The sequence below is a fragment of the Eretmochelys imbricata genome, chromosome 23 (assembly GCF_965152235.1).
Source record: "Eretmochelys imbricata isolate rEreImb1 chromosome 23, rEreImb1.hap1, whole genome shotgun sequence".
Lineage (NCBI taxonomy): Eukaryota > Metazoa > Chordata > Testudines > Cheloniidae > Eretmochelys > Eretmochelys imbricata.
This window is the reverse complement of record NC_135594.1, coordinates 6,087,800-6,108,964: the sequence shown is the minus strand read 5'-3', so window position 1 is coordinate 6,108,964 and position 21,165 is coordinate 6,087,800. Positions and strand designations below refer to the sequence as shown.

At 58.0% G+C, this 21,165-nt stretch overlaps 1 protein-coding gene across 3 annotated transcripts; it reads left to right on the top strand.

The window, feature by feature from the left end:
• The first annotated feature begins 1,127 nt into the window (after positions 1-1,127).
• Positions 1,128-20,668, top strand: FBXO46 (F-box protein 46). Of its 3 annotated transcripts, none has more exons than XM_077840291.1 (2): positions 1,128-1,266; positions 16,629-20,668. In XM_077840291.1, exon 2 carries the CDS (start codon positions 16,713-16,715, stop codon positions 18,705-18,707), a length of 1,995 nt encoding a protein of 664 aa, XP_077696417.1. In that variant the 5' UTR covers positions 1,128-1,266; positions 16,629-16,712; the 3' UTR covers positions 18,708-20,668. The 3 variants fall into 3 exon arrangements, with proteins under 3 accessions (XP_077696417.1, XP_077696416.1, XP_077696418.1); XM_077840290.1 differs by lacking the exon at positions 1,128-1,266 and adding an exon at positions 11,293-11,567; XM_077840292.1 differs by lacking the exon at positions 1,128-1,266 and adding an exon at positions 11,629-11,773.
• Positions 20,669-21,165: the final 497 nt, after the last annotated feature.

Sequence of the window (21,165 nt, the reverse complement as noted above, 5' to 3'; positions counted from 1 at the left end):
TAAAAAAGCATTGATTTTCTTGTATGTGTTGCCTTTGAATTTGATGGGATTTGAACTCGCAGAGGCGTGGGGTGCTGCCTGTGTAAGTGCAAGGCTTATAGAGGTGAGTGGGAGGGGAATCCAACCCAAAGTGCTGGGGGCTGGTCACCAGTTTATCCCTGTCTCCTGCTGGACCAGGACGATTAGCTTATCTCGCCTGGTGTCCTACGTCCTGCAGTAGCTCAGACAAGCAATGGGCAAGCCTGCGACCAACCCCCACTCTATTCATGTGCCGTACTCCAGAGCCTCAGACATGGGGGCGGGTGTGTGGAAGAGCCTCCAGAAATTTCACCTGCCCCCGCGGTATTTAACGGAATAAAATGAAACCATGGCGACAGCGGCTCATTGCCACGGCAGCAAAACTGCAGCAACAGGGCGTGGTGCTGCCTTCTCGCTCGCCCAAAAGGCAGGGGCTGCATACCTGGGCTGCTGGGCCATCTGATCTGGGTCAGGATGGGCCCTGCTGGCTTTCACCCGGTGGCTGGTCAGACAGAGGGAGGATACAAGGCCTACTCCTGGCATCCTGGGGAGCTCCATCCTTAGCTCCAGCAGCAGGGCCTGGTGCGGGGGGAGCTGGGTCTGGAGGTGGTGGGATCTAAGCCTTGTTCCCCAGGCGTGGCTCACAGCTGCAGTGCCCCGGCAGATTCCCAACCGTGGCTCTCCGGTGTCCTGTGCCGGCCACTTCCCCACCCCACCCGCCCGATGGTGAGACAGTGGGCCCCAGGATGTGGGATCTGCCCCGCCATGCCCCCACCTCGGAGAGGAAACCCCTGGCTGTGGCTGATGAAAGAGATCGAATTCAATCCTTGAGGGGCCCATTTAGGGATCTGGGGCAAAAATTGGGGATTGGTCCTGCTTTGAGCCAGGGGTTGGACTAGGTGACCTCCTGCGGTCCCTTCCAACCCTGATCTTCTATGCTTCGAGGTAGCCCAGTATGGGGAGGGGCTGTGAGGAGAGGGCCAGAGACTACAGCCCCCAGGATGCCCCTGGTTGACCAGAGACTACAGCCCCCAGAATGCCCCTGGTTGGACCAGAGACTACAGCCCCCAGAATGCCCCTGGTTGGACCAGAGACTACAGCCCCCAGAATGCAGGGCGGGGCGGCGGCGGGGAGCCCCTGGGTCTGCAGACCCCGGGAGCGCCTGCGCAGTGCAACCCGGAAGCGTTGGGAGGAGGAGGAGGAGCTGCTGCTGGGGGAGGGGGCAGCGCGCCTGGCCCCTGCCCAGGGGTAAGAGCTGGGGAGCGAGGAGAGGGGTGGGGGCTGTGGGGGAGGGGCGGCCAGGGGCTGGAAGGGTGGGGGAGGGGCGTATAGGGAGGGCAGGCTGGGCTGGGGTTAGAGGCTGTGGGGGTGGGAGCTGTGGATATAGGGGATGGGGCTGGGAGGGTTGGGGGAGGGGCGTATAGGGAGGGGGCTGGGAGGGTAGGCCGGGTTGGGGTTAGAGGCTGTGGGGGTGGGGGCTCATGGGGCTATGGGCCGAAGGGATGAGCTGTGGGGGATCTGGGGCAGAGGGGAGGGGCTCCTGGGGGACGGGGTAGAGGAGGGGGATAGGTGGGGGAGGGTCTGACTTTTGACGGTGAGTTACAAGGACTGTGCCAAAAAGAAAAGGAGGACTTGTGGCACCTTAGAGACTAACCAATTTATTTGAGCATGAGCTTGCCCTTACGTGTGTCGCTCACTGAGCATCCTGTGGTCAAGGCCCTACCAGGCTGGCGCTTCCTTGGTGGCCTGCAAGCCCCTTTCTACCCCCGCCCCCACATGACCCGGTCACTGGTTTCCATCAGTAATGCACGGTGTGGTGGGGACTTGTGCCTCCAGAAACCCGAACCTCCTCTCACCCCTGCTCATTGGCAAGTGGTTTCCCGCTGGTGGGCAGCGAATGAGGTGGGGGTTTGTCTGTCTGGTCTGGTTCAGTTTAAGCGTTTTGGGGCAAGGGCCATCTGTTTATACAACACCTTGTACAACGGGGCCCTGTTCTTGGTTGGTCTTTAGATACGACCGTACTAAGCACCCAGAGAGCCATCCCATTGCAGGGGGGACCCCCTGTGTACAGCTCTGGGGAGACCTCACCTGGGATCCTTTGTTCTGCTTTGGGCACCTCCTTACCAGAAAGCTATTAATGCATTGGAGGGAATTCAGCCACAGGGAGCTGAAAGGATTGATGTACGGGGCAGCGACGCTGAGAATCAAATATTTAGCTTGGCTAAATGAAGACTAAGACCTCAGTTTTTCCTACAGCTCCATGCGGATGAAGGGGTCTATTGGCAGGGAGTTCCCTGCAGGATCGGGGGGTGGAGGGCAATGGGGCCTAGTGGATAGAGCATGGGAGTGGGAGTCAGGATGCCTTTTTCTGGCTCTGCCACTGTCCTGCTGGATGACTTTGGGCCAAGTCACGGCCCTCTAGGTGCCTTGGTTTCCCATCTGTAAAACGGGGGAAAGGATTCTGACATCCTCTGTAAAACAGTTTGAGATTTACTCGTGAAAAGTGTAAAGTAGCAAGGTGGGATTACGAATTAAGCCCTGAATTGCTGAAACGCCCAAGGAGGGAAAGGACTAATTTAGGCTGTTACAGATGGGTATAACGAGTGGTAAGGGGATTAAATGAAATTTAGGTTGAGTATGAAGGGAAGCTTCTCACCCATCAGATGTCTCTGACTGAGGAGGCCTCTCCCCAAGTGGGGCCTTTAAAACTAGGGCTGGGGAAAGCACTCAGAGCTATTGCAAGGTGCAGGCCTGGAGCGGGAATGGCTCAGGTGTGATCAAACTCACTGGTCTTCCCATCCTATGCTGAGGCTGTCCTAGGGAGTTTGAAACCGATCTTCAAAAGGCAGGGCTGCAAAGGTGGGTGGGCTCCCCGAAGGGGTGTCATCACGGTGAGCTGCAGACTGTGCTGAGCATGGTGTGGTCAGGAGCCCTGTGACTCTGAGGATGGGGCGCTGAGTAGGACCGAGTGCAGGGCTGTGGGGTGCTGGGGCAGCTGCCGTTTCTCTGTAAATGAAGCTGTGGCGGTGTGTCAATTAGCCCCACAGTAGCTAGGGAAGGGATGGTGAGTGGATTACGCAGGATACTGGCACTGAATTTTCCTCAGGCCAGGTCTACGCTGCAGACCTACGTCAGTGTAACTATATCACTGGGGGTGTGAAAAATCCACACCCTTGAGCCACGTCATTATATTGACCTTAAGCCCCTGTGCTGACGGGAGACCTTCTTCCACTGACATAGCTGCTGCCTCTCGGGGAGGTGGATTAACTGTGCTGACGGGAGAACTCTCTCCTGTTGGCGTCAGAGTGTCTTCACTTAAGTGCTACAGTGGAATAGCTGCATCGGTGCAGTGTTTTCAGTGTAGACATGCTTTCAGCCAAATGAAGGGGAAAGGAGTCCAGGAGAGCTGGCTGTATTTCAAGGAATCCCTGTTGAGGTTACAGGGACAAACCATCCCGATGTGTCGAAAGAATAGTAAATATGGCAGGCGACCAGCTTGGCTTAACGGTGAAATCCTAGCGGATCTTAAGCATAAAAAAGAAGCTTACAAGAAGTGGAAGGTTGGACATATGACCAGGGAAGAGTATAAAAATATTGCTCGGGCATGTAGGAATGAAATTAGGAGGGCGAAATCGCACCTGGAGCTGCAGCTAGCGAGAGATGTTAAGAGTAACAAGAAGGGTTTCTTCAGGTATGTTGGCAACAAGAAGAAAGCCAAGGAAAGTGTGGGCCCCTTAATGAATGAGGGAGGCAACCTAGTGACAGAGGATGTGGAAAAAGCTAATGTACTCAATGCTTTTTTTGCCTCTGTCTTCACGAACAAGGTCAGCTCCCAGACTGCTGCGCTGGGCATCACAACATGGGGAATAGATGGCCAGCCCTCTGTGGAGAAAGAGGTGGTTAGGGACTATTTAGAAAAGCTGGACGTGCACAAGTCCATGGGGCTGGATGAGTTGCATCCGAGAGTGCTAAAGGAACTGGCGGCTGTGATTGCAGAGCCATTGGCCGTTATCTTTGAAAACTTGTGGCGAACGGGGGAAGTCCCGGATGACTGGAAAAAGGCTAATGTAGTGCCAATCTTTAAAAAAGGGAAGGAGGAGGATCCTGGGAACTACAGGCCAGTCAGCCTCACTTCAGTCCCCGGAAAAATCATGGAGCAGGTCCTCAAAGAATCAATCCTGAAGCACTTACATGAGAAGAAAGTGATCAGGAACAGCCAGCATGGATTCACCAAGGGAAGGTCATGCCTGACTAATCTAATCGCCTTCTATGATGAGATTACTGGTTCTGTGGATGAAGGGAAAGCAGTGGATGTATTGTTTCTTGACTTTAGCAAAGCTTTTGACACGGTCTCCCACAGTATTCTTGTCAGCAAGTTAAAGAGGTATGGGCTGGATGAATGCACTATAAGGTGGGTAAAAAGTTGGCTAGATTGTCGGGCTCAACGGGTAGTGATCAATGGCTCCATGTCTAGTTGGCAGCCGGTGTCAAGTGGAGTGCCCCAGGGGTCGGTCCTGGGGCCGGTTTTGTTCAATATCTTCATAAATGATCTGGAGGATGGTGTGGATTGCACTCTCAGCAAATTTGCGGATGATACTAAACTGGGAGGAGTGGTAGATACGCTGGAGGGCAGGGATAGGATACAGAGGGACCTAGACAAATTGGAGGATTGAGCCAAAAGAAATCTGATGAGGTTCAATAAGGATAAGTGCAGGGTCCTGCACTTAGGACGGAAGAACCCAATGCACAGCTACAGACTAGGGACCGAATGGCTAGGCAGCAGTTCTGCGGAAAAGGACCTAGGGGTGACAGTGGACGAGAAGCTGGATATGAGTCAGCAGTGTGCCCTTGTTGCCAAGAAGGCCAATGGCATTTTGGGATGTATAAGTAGGGGCATAGCGAGCAGATCGAGGGACGTGATCGTCCCCCTCTATTCGACATTGGTGAGGCCTCATCTGGAGTACTGTGTCCAGTTTTGGGCCCCACACTACAAGAAGGATGTGGATAAATTGGTCAGAGTCCAGCGAAGGGCAACAAAAATGATTAGGGGTCTGGAACACATGACTTATGAGGAGAGGCTGAGGGAACTGGGATTGTTTAATCTGCGGAAGAGAAGAATGAGGGGGGATTTGATAGCTGCTTTCAACTACCGGAGAGGTGGTTCCAGAGAGGATGGTTCTAGACTATTCTCAGTGGTGGAAGAGGACAGGACAAGGAGTAATGGTCTCAAGTTGCAGTGGGGGAGGTTTAGGTTGGATATTAGGAAAAACTTTTTCACTAGGAGGGTGGTGAAACACTGGAATGCGTTGCCTAGGGAGGTGGTGGAATCTCCTTCCTTAGAAGTTTTTAAGGTCAGGCTTGACAAAGCCCTGGCTGGGATGATTTAATTGGGAATGGGTCCTGCTTTTGAGCAGGGGGTTGGACTAGATGACCTCCTGAGGTCCCTTCCAACCCTGATATTCTATGATTGTATGATTGGAGGGGCTGTACAGTTACCTGTACACCAATTGTGCAGTTCCCTGAGCAGGGGCTGCACACCTGGGCTGCTGGACCATCTGGTCTGGGTCAGGATGGGCCCTGCTGGCTTTAACCCAGTGGCTGGTCAGACAGAGGGAGGATTGGCCGTGGAGGTCTGATTTGCATGACAGTTGTGTGGTTGTTTCTCAATAACTGTACAGTAATTATATAAATCCTGGGAGTCTGGAAACTGACCTCAGCCTCCTGTCCATGTGCCCATAACAAACATGGCCTCCTCCACTTCTGGCAACCCTCCCCTCCCTCTCAGCTTCTTGGCCATATTCCCAAGACAAACATGGCCCCTCCAGCTTCTGTCACCCCTTGTTTGGCACTGCACTGCCCCCTCTAATCTGAGAGTACATGTAATCCATCCCCACAAAAAGTGGTCTTTAAGCTGTTGGAGTGGAGAGTGTGAAATGGAGCAGAGGCAATGTGATGCAGTGGTTAGAGCAGGACACTTGGGTTCTTTCTATTCTTCTGCCGCCGAGGCAATGTCACTTAATTTCTGCTCATTGATTTCTCTCATCTGTATAATGGAGACCCCAGTTGCCCTACCTCCTGAAGCACTTTGTCTGAAAAAACACCACCTAATGCTTAGTAATGTATTGACAAGGGTGGGATCAAGTGGAGCGCCAGGGTCCAAAGTGGGGTAGCCACGTTTGGTGAGGATGTATGGCTGGTGAGTTCTCGAGGCAGCAGGCGAGGAGGCGAAAGGAAAGAAGCTCAGTATAACAACTGGGAGGTGAACCAGGTAACAGCCTCATGCCAGGCTAACCTGCATCTTGGCCTCAGAGTTCATTCCACTTGGGACATGGGGGTCAACTCATCTGAGCTGCTCAGGTACAAACAAGAATCAGCGGGATAGAAATGCCGTAAACAGTTCCTCCACCCCACGTGTACAGAGAAATTAGACTTTTTTGTGTGTGTGCTTCCTCCTTCATAGCTCAGCTTGCTTCGTCCATGCCCCACAGTTGGGCTGGGGTTTGAGAGGCGGGTGCTGCCCCCGAAGCATGAATGGGTTGTGTAGGCCTTACACAAACAAATCAAAAGAGCTTGAAATGTTCCTGGAATCCAGCTTGTATTTCAGACTAGGCAAAGGTGCTGCCTTCTGGCCGAGTCCTGAGGCGCTCAAGCTGGATGATCTGAGGGCATTTCCTAGTGGGAAGCGGGTTTTCTGACTGGAGGCGGGGTTCGTACGCGCACTAACCCTCTGGTTTGGCCTGGGGTCATGAGGTTAGCTGGAAGGAGGAAGGCACGCTGATGCTAATGGGTTTCCCAGGAAAGCCCTGGGGAAGTGCTGGCCTAAAAGGGGAACCCGCTCCTCAGTTGGAGGAAGGAGACTGTCCAAATAGCAACCAGCATTTGCTCTGCTTCAGGACCTTTGCTGCAAATACTCATCAGCCAGGCCTGGCCAGCCTCCTGCAAGGCAGGTATTATCCCCTTTTATGGATGGGGAAACTGAAGTTCAGGGATGGGAAGGGGCTTTCTCAAGTTGATGCCATAGCTGGGAGCGGAACCCAGGAGTTCTGACTCCAGCATATTCTCCTGGAGCTCGGAGTCGAGCTTGTGAGTTCATTTCTCTGGACATTTCTGCACCTAGATGTCCTTTTGGCCTCTTCTGCTACTGCAGCAGGTGGGGCACTGGGCTAGCTGCACCGTTGGTCGGTTCCAGTTCAGTCCTGATTCCAGCGGTAGCCTGTCCTAATTGGTGCAGGAAGAGGTAAACCCCTCCTCCCCCACTATTCAACTGACCAATCAGATAGTACTGTACCACTGTCACCCACTGGAGAGGGGGGATACCCTCCTTCCTGCCCTCAAAAAACTGGTGTTGAAGGGCTCCCTGGAAATACCTGAGCTAGATCAAACTGTTTGGCAAATGCGCTGGTACTCGAAGTTCAGTAGCCCTTGTGACTTTCATCCTAGTGGATGCTTTCCTTACCTTTAAATGCCTAATCCCTTTCTGAGTTCTTTGCTTCGGTAATACCCTGCTGCAGTGCGTTCCACAGATGAATGACACATGGTGTGTTAAGTATGCTCAGAGATATGCCCTGGGGTTACCATTTTTGATCTCCAGCTTTGCACCACCCTTCTGCTCTCCAGCCCCTGTGTGCTAGATGCCTGGGGAGCTGATGGGGCATGCGGATGCGTGCATCAAATGGGTGGGAGTTCGTAAATGTCAAATTCCTACCTACGCCCTGGCTATAAAACAATTGTCACCTGGTGAGGAAAGGCCTCTGCTGAGCATCACAAGACCAGCCCAGGTTCAGCAGAGTCAGACGCTCCCGTAGGTGTGGCTGGGATTGAGGCTAATCGAAACTCTGGGCTAAGATGATCTTGTGCAAGGAGGTGGCGTTTGTCATCGTGCAGTTCGGGGCAGCTGAGATACTGGAGAGAGAGGATCCCTTTGCTTTGAAGCGTTAGGCCTAATTGCAAGGGGCATGACGCTATCCCTCCATCTGGTACTTATAACACCCTCTTCATCACAGTCTCTGACATGTTCAGGGGTGGGTCGTCTGAATGGCAGGCTTTGGGTTGAGGAGAGGTGGCCGCAGGACCAAGGCTTTGAAAACACAGCAAATCATGAGCATTGTTCTAGGACTGCAGCAGAAAGCGCTATACCTCTCATGCTGCATCTGCTGCTTTCAGCCACCCCATTCCTAGAGCTGGGAGCCCACTTCCCGCTGGGTGCCCAGCTACGGAGAAGCAGCGAGACGCTGCAGCAATGGGCATGCCGGAAATTCATTGATTGCTGGAGCTTGGGGGGACCTGGGCTGAGTTTGAGAGCAGAGCTGGGATGCTCAGGCAGCTTACTGTCTGATCTAACTATGCAGCTGGCTACAGGTGTCAGCAGCCAGCTGTGGTCATGGGGGGGACCCGCCCTGGAGTGGCTGGCGAGGAGCCAGATGTGCAGAGCAGAGCTGGTAAATCCCCCTCACTTGGAAGCTTAGGGTGTCGGCTCTGCCCTTGCAAGGTCTTTTGGGGGGGAGTGTTTCAGTTCTTAGATCTATGGAGCCCTCTCCTCTCAGGCATCCCAGACACTCCTCCCTGAGTTGCTTGCCTGTGTACCAGGAGCTGCTGTCCCTTTAAATGCAGCTTGTCAATCAGTGCAGGAAGGCAAGGGAACATCTCAAATTGGTAACTCTGTTGCAGAAGTGAAACGCTCAGGAGGTGCCTAAAGGCAAGGGAGATGGGCAGATGGCACCAGCTTGGCTTAAAGGGGTGTCGCAGAACTCACTGGCCCGGTCCTTGCCCTGCTGAGATCTTGCGCCTTGTCATAACTTCTGGCGTTCAAAACTTGGGGGTCCAGAATACTGCGTCTACACTAGGCTCACCTGGGACCATCTTGCCTCCATCACCTGCTTTCCTCTCTAGCCTGCCTCTCCAGCCCTAGCTGCTTCTCGGTTCCTTTCCTCTGAGTTGCGGTTCTTACGGCACAGGAGCAGACCCGGCTTGGAGGAAAGTTGGGGATGGAGGAAGCCCAGAGAGCAGTGAAAATTCAGGGCAACTTTGAATTGGACTTGGAGAGAGGAAGAAAACTAGTGAAAGGAAGCGGGGATGTTGGAACGGGGGAAGCCGGCACAGGGGGTGTTGTATTTGGGAGTGAGTGGAGATGTCTTCTAAGGCTTTGTTTGTGTCCTGTTCAGATTTTTTCCTGACTAGCCCCTCTTGGCAAACAAGTGGCCGTCATAGCTACACAGTGAGCTCTCCAGGGCTCTGTCTTTGTTACTTGCCTACCATGCTGGGGAGCTGATCCACCACCACTGGGTGCTACTGTAATGGCGAGAATCTCAGGAGGAGAGGGCACTGGGTCTAATCCTGGCTCGGCCACGGACTTGCTGGGGGACCTGGTGCCTCCAAGCTGGGGTGTGAGGATGATGAATTTTTTGCAGAGGTTTCTCTAGAAGCATTGGCTGGGCGCTGAAGGGGCTTGGGTGGCAATTCTCCGTAAGCTGGTGTTCAGGCCGTAATTGACCTGCTCCTCCTTTCTTTGCGTATCTTTGCCTTTGCTTTGTGACGACCCCAAGCCGCCAGCGTCTCCCCCTTCCACAGAGCCACTGTGCAGCTCCAGGGGCAGCATGTGCCCCGGACCCGCTCGCAGTCTGTGCCCTCTTCGGGTGAGTTTCCAGTGGAAAGATGCCCAGAAAGGGACACCAAAGTCCCAGACTGATCGGGACTGAAGCCGTGCAAAGTTCCATGTCCGCCAACATCTCTCCAGCCAGGCCGGCCTGGCTGCGGCTCCTCCGCTACCCCTTCATCATCCCGGGAAGCAGGGGTTTCTTTGGAGCTCAGAGGTGTGCCCAGACATGGCCAGGGGGGCGGGGGGTACAATTAATACAGGCACGGAGGCCTGGAAGCCTCCTTGTTCAGGGTACATCCTACCTCTGGCTCTGCCGTTTCTGTGTGGCCACATTGGAGGGATTGGTCTGATGGACAGAGACTGTGTAATCCCACTGGGGGCTTGTGCGTGGCCTAGAGAGGGAAAAGGAGATTTTACTGCTGCCGGCTCCAGGAGGTCAAGTGTTTACAGAGCGAAAGGACCAGGATTCTAATCCGGGCTCCCTCCGTGCGTGGGTGGGATGGTGGCTGCAGGACAAGGGGAGCTAGGTGTGTGCCGTAGAGTCCAGCCCTGCCGGGTGTTGCCGTACAGCCAAGATTTGCGGGCTCATGCAGTGGATCTAGCTCCCCGTGGATGGAGTATGAGCATAAGCAGTATGAAGGTGGCATCAGCCTTGAGGCCAAGGAGTGTGTCTGCTGCTGCAGATAGGCTGGTAGGGGAAAGAGGACACCCTAGCACACCACCAGGATAACGGGCTGGAAGATTCTCCTTTGCTTGGAGTCTTTCCAGCAGCTGGGGTGTGTCTATTTCTACCACCCCCAAAATTACTATCTGCTGGGTACATTCTCTGCTCTGGGTTATGCAGGAGGTCGGGCTGGGTGATCCGAGCGGCCTTCCCTTCTACAATTAACATGCACTGGGCCAGCATGCAAGTGCTGGGCGGATCACACCTCGCCATCCTCCCAGGCTGTCTGCAGAGTCAGGCGGACGTTGCGGCATCAGGTCGCGTGTGGACCATGAAGAGATAAGGCCCCCAGCTTTCCAGGGGAGGTTTGCCTGCTGCGTCCCCAGCTGGCTTGCCAAACCGAACCAGGGAGCTCCAGGAAACCGAGACGGGGAAAGACCCTAAAATTTGGATGCTGCCTCTGCTGCCCGTGGGAGCAGAACTGGGATTTGGTCTGTGCTGCTGTCCCTGGCCCCCTGGGCTCCTGCTTCCAACTCTGCCCTGACCCAGGAGCGCTGAGAGCTGCGCATGGCTCACAGAGGGGTTCCTGCCGGAGACTTTCACCTCGAGGTCACCCGACCCCGCTCCGCGGTGAGCAGACGCGTGACCCCCGTCCTAGTGAGGCTTCATCCGAAGCCAGAGGGTGGCAGGCAGACCCTCCCTGGCAGGGCGGGTGTTGGCAGGGCAAGCTGTGTCTCCAGGCTGGCGCCCAGGCCAAGGAGGGGGCGTTGGCGCTGGATTCTCCATGTGTTCCGCTACTGGGATAATCCCTCACCCTCCCGCGGCCCGGCCCTGCGCCTGCGGCCAGGCTGGGGAAGAGCGCCACGCTCCCTAACCAGGAAGCCGCTGGGTAGGCTGAGGTTCTGCTGTCAGCCATATATGGGCATGCCCCAAACTCGGCCTTCTGATTGGCTGCCAGCGCCATGCATATGTCTGTCAACAAATGGCTGGAGCGGGCGGGCGGAGGGGGGGGAGGTCGGGATCAAAGGCCCCTATTGTACTGTAGGGACCGGCGGGCCCGAGTGATGGGGGCGCGGCCCCTTTAAGGACCAGGCGCCCCCTGGCAGCCGGAGCGCGGCGGCCCTTGGGGGGCAGATGCCGGCGCAGCCCAGCCCTGGGTGGCTCCGGTGCCGGCCCCCCCCGCCCCGCGCGGAGGCTGCGCTGCAACCTGTGGCTGGCCGGGCCCCAGCAGGGAGGGGGCCGCAGCTGGGATCGGGCGCGGATCGGACCCCCCGGCCTTGGGGGGCTCGGGTAAGGGGGGGAGCGGGGGGGGGGGGCTTGAGGGCGCGCTGGGGGCTCGGGCTTTGAACCCTCGCCGGGGCCCGCCTCGCGGGGCACACGCCGGGCTCCTCACTCGCCTCTTCCTGCCTGGGGCCGAGCCGCCCCCGGCCTAGGCCTGTTGTGCCGTGGGGGTGCAGCTCCACCCCCCCCGAAGGTGGATTAGCCCCGTTCTACAGGTGAGGGGGGAAACTGAGGCACGCGGCGACTAAGTGACTTGCCCAAGGTTGCCCCCCGGGGGGGGGGCTGTGTGGTGAAGCTCCCAGCACTGTGCGGTATCCGCCAGATCCCCCCTCCCCGCCCCCCAGCTCCGGGGGCTGGGTCCCTATTAGCCCCCGGCGGGAAGCTGAGGCAGGCCCAGCTGGATCTCTGGCATGGGCCTGATCCCTGGGGTTGGTTTCTTCCCAAATTCTGGCTTTTAGTACCAGAGCCGTTTGTTTGTTTTTAACTTCAAAGGGACCCCCCACCCCCCCAAATCCAATCCGTGCCAGAACCAGCGAAAGGGGAGGGGAAATGCATTGCTCCTCTTGGGGGGGGGATGCCCCACCTGAGACCCGGGATCCCTCAGGGTGGGGCGGACAGGTGCAACAACCGGCCCCTCTGAGCTTGAAAAGCAAGTCAGCTTGGGAGAGGCAAGGGGGAAATCGGGCAAGGTCTGAGGGGGGGTCCAAGTGGTACCCTCATCCCCCACCCCCAAACCACTCTCCTGCCTGCAGTGTGGCACCTCCCAAGTTTTAGGGTGGTGTGGATGAAAGGGCCCAGCAGATAAGCCCTCGGGGAGCAGGTTTGGGGCCTGTCCCATCCCCTGTCCATCAGGATCATGCTGCTCTGTGCATGGTTAAAATAACGCTGCCTGAAGGGCGGGAGTCAAACCTGGTCCTGCCGGGCTGGCTGGCTGTATGGGCTTCAGAGCCAAAGCCAGCCCTGCGCTGCCCCGGGTTAGGCAGAGCCTGCCGCCGTGGGCCGGGTATTGCACATTCTCCACTCGGGTTTCTGGGAGTGTCTGGTGCTGGCCGTGGCCTTGCGAAGGACTCGATGCCGCCTGTCTGTGATCCTAAGGGCGCTGCCAGCTATGCTCCCTCCAGAGCCCAGTGGAAGGCCGGCTTGCAAGCCGCTCCGGCCAGTGGCAGTGAGTCCCATGGACTCCAATTGCTGGGGTGGGCATGGTCTGTGGACCCTCAGCATAACAGTACTTAGAACCACTGTGCTGTACCTCTCCAAAGGCTTGATACCCCCATTTTACAGATGGAGAAACTGAGGCACAGAGGGGCAGTGACATGCTAAGAGTCTCACATTGAGTCAGGGACAAAGCTAGGAATGGAACCCAGGAGTCCTGGGCCCCATCTGCTGGAGCAGTCTGCTTGGCCTGGGGTGTTGGCGGGATGCTCCAGCTGCCCCATTGGCTCCCCAGCTCTTGCTTTTAAATGACTCTCTGACATCTCCCTCTTTTAATTCCAGTGGCAGATCAGACTCCTTGCTGCCCTCCCCCGGCCTGCCCCTTGGGCTGATGCCCATGGCTGTCAATGCTGCGTGGATTTCTGCGTGTCCCTCCCCCCCCCACCACACACACCTGGCAGGCTGGGTCTCTGTCTTGCTGACAGTGTAACCCACTGCACAGGGAGGAGTTTAACTGGCCATCGCTGAGTGCTTTGGACGTGCCATACGGCTGAGTGGCCAAGGGAGCCTGGGCGGGTGCCTTTCCTGGCTCCCCATGTATTCAGATTTGCCACCTTAAGTGTCACGTTGACACGGATTTTTTTTTTTCTTTGGCATTATGTTTTCTTCCTTGTAAGCCCATCCGTGCCCTCAAATTCTTGCTTTGAAGTCACCTTCCTTTGACTGGTCCAAGCTCCTGTAAGGGCTTCTGACTGCTACCCCTTGATCTGCCTGAGTTTATGAGTGGAGACGGCTACTCAGTAGAGCTTTGTCCCCACGGCTCCTGCAGTGCCCCCAACCTGTGGATCGTCAAATGCAGGTTTCTTTTCCCCAGTCCCACCCCTCCCTAGCAGGGGCAGGATAGTGAAACTGAATGTGTAATGAAAGGAGTTTAGGTTTTGCCTGATGAGCTTGTGGAACTCATTGCCACATGATCCCCTTGAAGGCAAGTGTTTGGATGGCTCCAGACAAGGACTAGGTGTCTGTGTGGATAAAGGCACCGCCTACAGATAGATGTGGTAGTATATAGGTGTAAGTTTCGGAGGGATCTAAGATCTGGTGCCTAAGAGAATGAGCTGACCACTAACTGGTGGGTTGGTGGAAGGAGGAAACTTTCTGGGAGCAGCCGTGATAGTCTTCTGGGAGCAGCTATTCCATAATTGTCCACTGGGGGTTTCTTGCACCTCCCTGTGAAGCAGCCGGTGTAGGCCACTCTTGGAGCCGGGATACCAGGGTAGATGGGCTCCTGGTCTGATTAATTCTTCTGTGCATCTCTAGCCCCGCTGGCCCAGGGAGTGGGTTCTTTGTTCAGTCTGTCTCCCAGAAACTCATCCCAACGAACAGGCAGCTGCCTCGGACGCGGGCATTTGGTAGATGCGCCAATCGCTTCTGCGGCCATGCCCGGGATAAGTGAGACTTGATGCAGCCCCAGGAGCAGAACCCGTCTTCAAACCGCCTCCCCTCTCTCCTCCCCACCTGCCTGCTCTGGCTCCCCCAGAGATACTGAAAGAGCCAGTTGGTTCTGGTGGGTCAAAGCGTCTCACCCCATCTATGGCCCGCCCTGCAGGAACAGATTAGGTCCAGCAGGCAACTTTGGCTGCCCCCAGCCCTGAACTCCTAGGTCCCCCTCATATTTTATTTTGTCAAATGAAGATACCATCAGGTCTGAGGATAACTCACCCCCATTCTTTCCACAGCATTTGGAAATGGGGGTGAAGACATGGGACTTGGGAGTCAGGACTGGGTTCTGGTTTTGGCTCTGGGATGGGGGGAGTGGGGTCTAGTGGTTAGAGCTGTTGGGGCTGAGAGTCAGGACTCCTGCCTTCTTGGCTCTGGAGGGGGAGTGGGGCCTAGTGGTTAGTTGTGGGGGGGGGCAGGTGTCTGGACTCTTGGGTTCTACCGGCTCTGCCGTGGAGTCACCGTGTCCCTGCGCCAAGTCTTGTCTCCCTTCCCTTGTGGAGCATGCTGGGCTGTGCTTGTGCTCGCAGGAAGCGAGTGACTTACTCCGCTGGACACGTAGGGAGCAGCATCGGCTCCAAGAAGAACCCAGCCCAGCCACGGGCAGCCTCTGACTGGCACGTAGCTGGCCCTGGGCCAGTGCTCTTGTCTGGTGTCACTTGCAGGTGGCCAGCCTCTAACCACAGTCCTGTGGCGGGGGGGCTCTGTGCCTGGCTGTCCTCGCTAGCAAGGGGTCCTTGGCTGTGCTGTGCCCAGGCGTGGCCGAATGGGAAGAGCTGGCGTCGGGGAGGGGGCCCTGTAGCCTGTCCTCCCTTGAGGGCGTGGCCTGTGAGTCTGTCCCGCCTCCCTGGGGGCTGTAGGCTGCAGAGGAAGGGATGCAGCCCTCCTTCATACCTGAATGCATCCTGGTAGGGGGGGTGCAGGCTGTGGGCATGAGCCCCTGGGGGCAGGTGGGAGCGAATCTCCAGGGGCAGACTGTGGGCATGAGCGTCGGGGTACAGTCTCATTGGGGCCTGAGTTCCTGCCTCATCCCCGTCTGGCCTCTTGACCCCAGAGAGGGGGTCACAAGTTAGGCAGGGTCTGCCTGGTTAGTAGGTGGGTAGGAGGTCGCGGCTGGTGCTCTCCCCTGGCAGTCAATGGTGACCCCAATGCCCCAGCGCAGCACTAGGGGGCGCTGTGCCGCAAGGAGCGGGACGGGGGCTCAGTAGGGGGCTCACCCCTGGCAGTCAGTGCTGAGCCCAGTGCCAGCCCCAGGGGGCGCTGTGCTTCAGGGAGCAGAGGGGGGGCTCAGTAGGGGCCTCTCCCCTGGCAGTCAGGGCTGGCCCCAGTGCCTGTGCTGTGCTGCCGGGGACACCGTCTTTCCGATAATACGTGACACTGACACTGTGGCCATTGGAAAAAAAAATCCATTTCGTTTTTTGCGCTAAGTGGAAGGATTAACCCCAGTGTCTGTGCAAAATTCAGACTTGTGCCTCTGGGAGCTTGTCCTGCCATTTCGGTGTGATGGGGGATACTTCACTTCCTGTCCCACACCGCTGTCCTGTGGCTGTGTGCGGTTAAACAGCTCCCACGTTCCGCCCCAGAGGCAGCTGTGTTTCAGTGGTGATGTGTAGTGCCTGTAACCAAGAGCAGGACTTGAACTGAGAGGCACCATGGGGACTTTTGGAGGGTGAAAGGCCCCATAGCGCAGGGAGATGGGGTGGGCAGCATGTGTGGGGTAGGAGGGCATCTTCTGAGCTGTTGATGCCTGCAAAGTGCTCATTGCAAGCGAGCTTTGTTACAGTAACTTGAGCTGCAAGGGTTGATTGTCCCCAGTCCTGTTTTGCACATTACTTGCTGTTTTAGCTCTGGGCACTGTTTTTTTTCCCCGTGGTAGCAACTGATCCTGTTTTGCTCTTGGTCTTAACAGTGTCCTGTGGCAGAGAGTTCCGCAGGCTCACGGCACACTGTGAGAACATGTATTCCCTCTGCCCCCTTAGGAACTTGCTGCCTTTCCGTTTGGCCAGCTGCCCCCTCCTCCTCGTCTCAGGAGATTGGGCGAATGGAAGCCCCCAACCCGCTTCCCCTAGCGTGCTTGTTCCATCTTTAAAGGGGACGATCCCCAGTGCCACCCCTCCCCTTACAGAAACCTGCACTGACAGCAGAGACCTGTGCTGTGGGGGAAGCCAGGGCCTATGGGCAGCCAGGATGGGAGGGGGCAGGGGGTTCAGCAACGGGGTTTGGTGCTGGGCCAGGACACGTCGGTCTCCCCTCCCGCCGGTGGGCTGTGGTGGAGGCCATGTGGCATTAGTTATGGGCTGGCTCATACTCCTAGATCCTTGAGTCTGGAGTGGGCGAACCCCTGGGCTGGTTCCCAGGATGGCAGACCGATTCGTTTCCATCCAGCCTCGCTGATCAGTGTGTCTCTCTCCCTTTCTCCAGGTGGCTCCGAGCCGGTGAAGATCTCGGCGTCCGGCACCAGAGCGCCATGAGCTAGGGGGGCACCGCCTGTGCCATGAGCCCGGGATGGATCAGAACACCTTCTCGCACATCCAGCTGTGGTGCCCACGGCCCTTCGGCACCTACTCCCAGAACAAGCCGTGCGGCGGCAGCCTGGTGAAGAAGCCCTTTGGGGACTTTGCCTGCAAAGCCAAGGAGGGGGAGGAGAGCGGGGAGGCCTGCTCCGAGAACACCCCGCCCGCCCCGGCCCCGCCGCCACCTCCCCTGGTCTCCCCCAGCCCCAGCCAGGGGGAGGAGGGCCGGGTGCTGCTGGACACCTGGTACGTCATCAAGCCAGGCAACACCAAGGAGAAGATCGCCTTCTTCGTGGCCCACCAGTGCAGCAGCAGCAGCCGTGCGAGCACCATGAAGGTCAAGGGCAAATGGGGGAGCGACAGCTCCAAGGCCAAGCGCCGACGGCGCTCACACGACCCCAGCAAGGGCAAGCCGTGCCCGGGGAAGGATAAGGAGGGCAGCAAGGAGGCGGAGGACGTGTACCTGTGCCCGGAGGCCCACGCTGAGCCGGGCGGTGACACGGACCTGCTCTCCGTGGCCGAGATGGTGGCCCTGGTGGAGCAGCGCACGGCGCTGGCTCTGCAGAGCTACTCGCGGCCTTGCCCTGGGGGGGCGCCGGCGGCCCCGCCCTCCCCCGTGGTGTTCCTCTCGGCGGATCAGGAGCAGGCGGACGGGGAGAAGACCGTGGTGGGCGGAGGGGGGGGCCAGGACTGCAGCCGGGTGGCCGAGGCGGTGGCCCATTTCGAGTCACAGCAGGAGGAGCGGAGCGTCCTGCGGCAGAACGGACTGTGCTCCGAGACGGCCGAGTGCGTGGCCAACTCCCAGCATAGCCCCGGCGAGGTGCGCATCGCCTTCCGCATCTCCAGCAGCCGGGACCCCCGCTCGCCCCCCGAGGTGGGCTCCGGCACCCGCCCCAACTGCATGTTCATGAGCTGCGGCACCGGGGGCCCCGCCACCGGCTCCGGCGCCCATGCCAAGGACAAGATCACCTGTGACCTCTACCAGCTGATCAGCCCCTCCCGCGACTCCCTGCCCAACAACGTGGACTTCCTGCTGTCCAGTGCCGCGCCCAAGGGCGATGGGGCCAGCGAGCCGCCCGACTTGGAGATGAGCTGCGGTGAGAGCCAGGCCTTGCCGGGCAAGCTGGACGCCGGCCCCGAAGGCAGGGCCGGGGAGAAGCTGGGGGGGCCAGCGGCAACGCCCCGGGACTGCGTGGCCGGCTTCCACGTGGACGTGGTGGTGACGGGCGTGGTGGATCAGTGCGTCTTCTTCGGCAAGGACAGCACCAAGAACATGAAGGAGGAGACGGTGTGTCTGACGGTGGGGACCCCCACCCCGGATGGGCTGTGCTCCGCCTGCGAGGATCCGCCCCCCGGCCAGCTCTTCTTCCTTCACGCCCAGGCCCCCCGGCCCGAGGACACCCGGGAGGCTGCCGGCTCCCTCCTGGACAGCAAGAAGAACAACGGCGAGGGGGGCGTGGAGTGGCCGGACGGGCCCGGGCTGGAGCCGGCGGCCTCGGACACCTCGCTGTGCCGTCTCTACCGGCACGTCTCCCACGACTTCCTGGAGATCCGCTTCAAGATCCAGCGCTTGCTGGAGCCCCGCCAGTACATGCTCCTGCTCCCCGAGCACATCATGGTGAAGATCTTCAGTTACCTCCCCACCCAGTCGCTGGCCGCCTTGAAATGCACCTGCCACTACTTCAAATCCATCATCGAGACGTTCGGCGTGCAGGCCACAGACTCCCGCTGGAACAGGGACCCGCTGTACCGGGACGACCCCTGCAAGCAGTGCAAGAAGCACTACGAGAAGGGGGACGTGTCTCTATGCCGCTGGCACCCCAAGCCCTACCACCACGACTTGCCTTACGGACGCTCCTACTGGATGTGCTGTCGGCGCACGGACAAGGACACGCCGGGCTGCCGGGTGGGGCTACACGATAACAACTGGGTGCTGCCCTGCGACATGCTGAGGGACCGAGCGGCCAGGCGGGAGGACGGGAGGTGAGGGGGGGCGGACAGGCGCTGGGGCGGGAGCCCACGAGGTCTCGTGCGTGTGCGTGTGTGTGTGTGTGTGTGGGGTTTGATTTGTTTGCCTGGCTGTCTGGTGCTGATCTTGGCTGCAGCCCATCCCAAAAGAAATCGACTCACCCACCTGCAAAACTATACTGGGCTGGGGCCAGATCGCCTCTTCCCCCAGCCACTACGGCATCCAGCCCCGCCCGCCTGCCTGGGCAGGGGGTCCTTGCTGTGCCCCGGCTTTGCAGCTTGTTGGTGGCTTCGGGGGGAGCGGTTGTGAATTCTCCTGCTAGCCTCGTGTCCAGCCCTTCTCATCTGCCGCTCCTACCTGCTTGGTGAGCACTGGTAGGTTATCATCGGTGGATTCATCCCCAATCTCCTTCCCCCCTTGCTGGAGCAGAGCTCCCCTCAGCCCATCTGTCCTGCTGCCAGCGGCCACATGGCAGTCCCCGCCTACCGGAAGGAGCGTGTGATCGGAGCCAGGCTCTGCTGTCTGAAGCTGTGAAACCCTCACCGCTGCTAGGGCTCGCTCCTCCCATGCCCTTGCTCGGGGGGGGGCACCGCACCCGTTCTGATCACTGATTAGTCTCTCCAAGAGAGGGCTCCCGGCCCTGCGGGCTGGCATGGCGAGCGTCACGCCAGCTGGGGGTCCCGTTTCCAGTCCAAGCTGCTCACACGAACACACATCGGGGGACAAGAAATCAGCCTCTGGAGAGAGAGGCAGGCCCACTGGTAGAACCCGTCACGAGACCAGCCAACCCTGCCCCTGCTCAGAGCCAGCGAGTGGGTCACAGCAGCAAGGGAGCTGGAGGGGATGCCCCCCCCACGAGAGAGCCCCCTTTGTCCCCATCCTTGCCTACATGCAGCAGCCTCTCTGAAGCCGAGTGGCAGCTTGTCGTAGCCGTGGGTTTCTTAGCGTGATGGCCACCAGTTGACTTTGCCAAGCTGCTCAGACACCTGGGTTCTCAGCGAGAGGGGGTGGTGGCTGCTGGCCTCCCTCTGGCCGTCGGCTGGTTCCTCCCCTTTTCTTCTAGCCACGTTGCTTGGGGGAAGGGGGATTGTCCATGGGGTTGGCCCCAGCCTGGCTCCGGTCGCTATCGGCCAGTGTCACCGGCTCTTTGGGGTCCCGTCCTGTAGTTCTAACCCCCGTATGGACTGGTGGGCAAAGGAACCCGGCTCTCCACTCCCCACAGGCCGGAGCGGCCCAGTTCCAGGGGAGGGTGGGCATTTCTGTAACCGCCAGGCCAGCCCCACAGCTGGAATGAGTTGGCCTGATGGCTTCAGTAGTGCCAAATGACATGCTAACTGGGGGTCTGGCCCTCAGCCTCCCCACCCGTGCCTGGAACTGGGGCTAATGGCCAGAGCAGCCTTTCACCCTGCCTCTTTGCCCCCTGGGGTCCTGATTCCTTCCCCCTACACACGGCCTTATCCCCTCATTGTTCCAACCTCATCCAGCCGGGTGCTGGGCTCCCACCAACAGGGTCGGGGGCGCTTCTCCCCCAGCTGCTGGCTGTTCCACTCCCTCCCTTTTTGCGGCCTTTTAATTTGAACTCACAGATCTTATCCCCTCTTCCTCCCACCCCCCACCACAAGTTGCCTTGAAATCCTAGCCCTAGTCTCTTGGCTTACACACGAGCATGGTGGGGCCCTACCAGTTCTTGTGTCACTGGGCTCATGTGGCCAATGGCTACACCTCAATTCTCGGCTAGCATCATGGTCCGAAATCAGGGGGCCATTCCCTGCCTTCCCGGTCGGGCCCATTTGCATCCCCACCCTCTTGCCCTGAGGAGGCCGTCGGCCCGTGGTGCTCTAGTCCCCAGGTGCCGATCTGGTTCCGGATCCCCCGGCAGGGGCACAGCTCCGCCTGGTATTTATACGCCTGTCTCTGTGCATGTGTGACTTTTCAAATGACTGTTGAGTGGAAAACAAATTAAACAACAGGAAAACTGACTCGGGAGGTGATTTTTCTTTTTTTTTCCTCGTCCCCTTCCCTGTCAAAAAAGGGCTTTTGAAAGATAGAGAAATTGCCTCCTCCACTTAGCTGGCTCCCTCCTCCAGAATAAAATGAATCTTGTCCCCCCCGCCACCCAGCCGTGTGGCATTAAAGACTGGTAATGCATTCATCATCTTAATGCTGACCTTTTCCTCTGATAGCTCTTCAGAGCGTGCTCCTGCCCCATTCTGCCGGGCTTGAAAGGGTTAGTGGCGTTCAGAGTTGTGTGGGAGGCAGCCCCTGTTGAAGTGATGCAGGCAGTCCAGCCGCCTGGAGCTGTTATTTCAGGCTCTCTGCAAACTCAGGCAGCGGCTGCCTCACTTCCCCTCAGGTCCCATGTTGGAGGAGCAGCTGGAGCTGCGGTGCCATTTGTCGCTTGAGGCAAACTGGTGGGAAAATTTGGATAAGAATGAAAAAAATTGTTTTGGCCAACATTTGCTGTGGTCAATTTGGA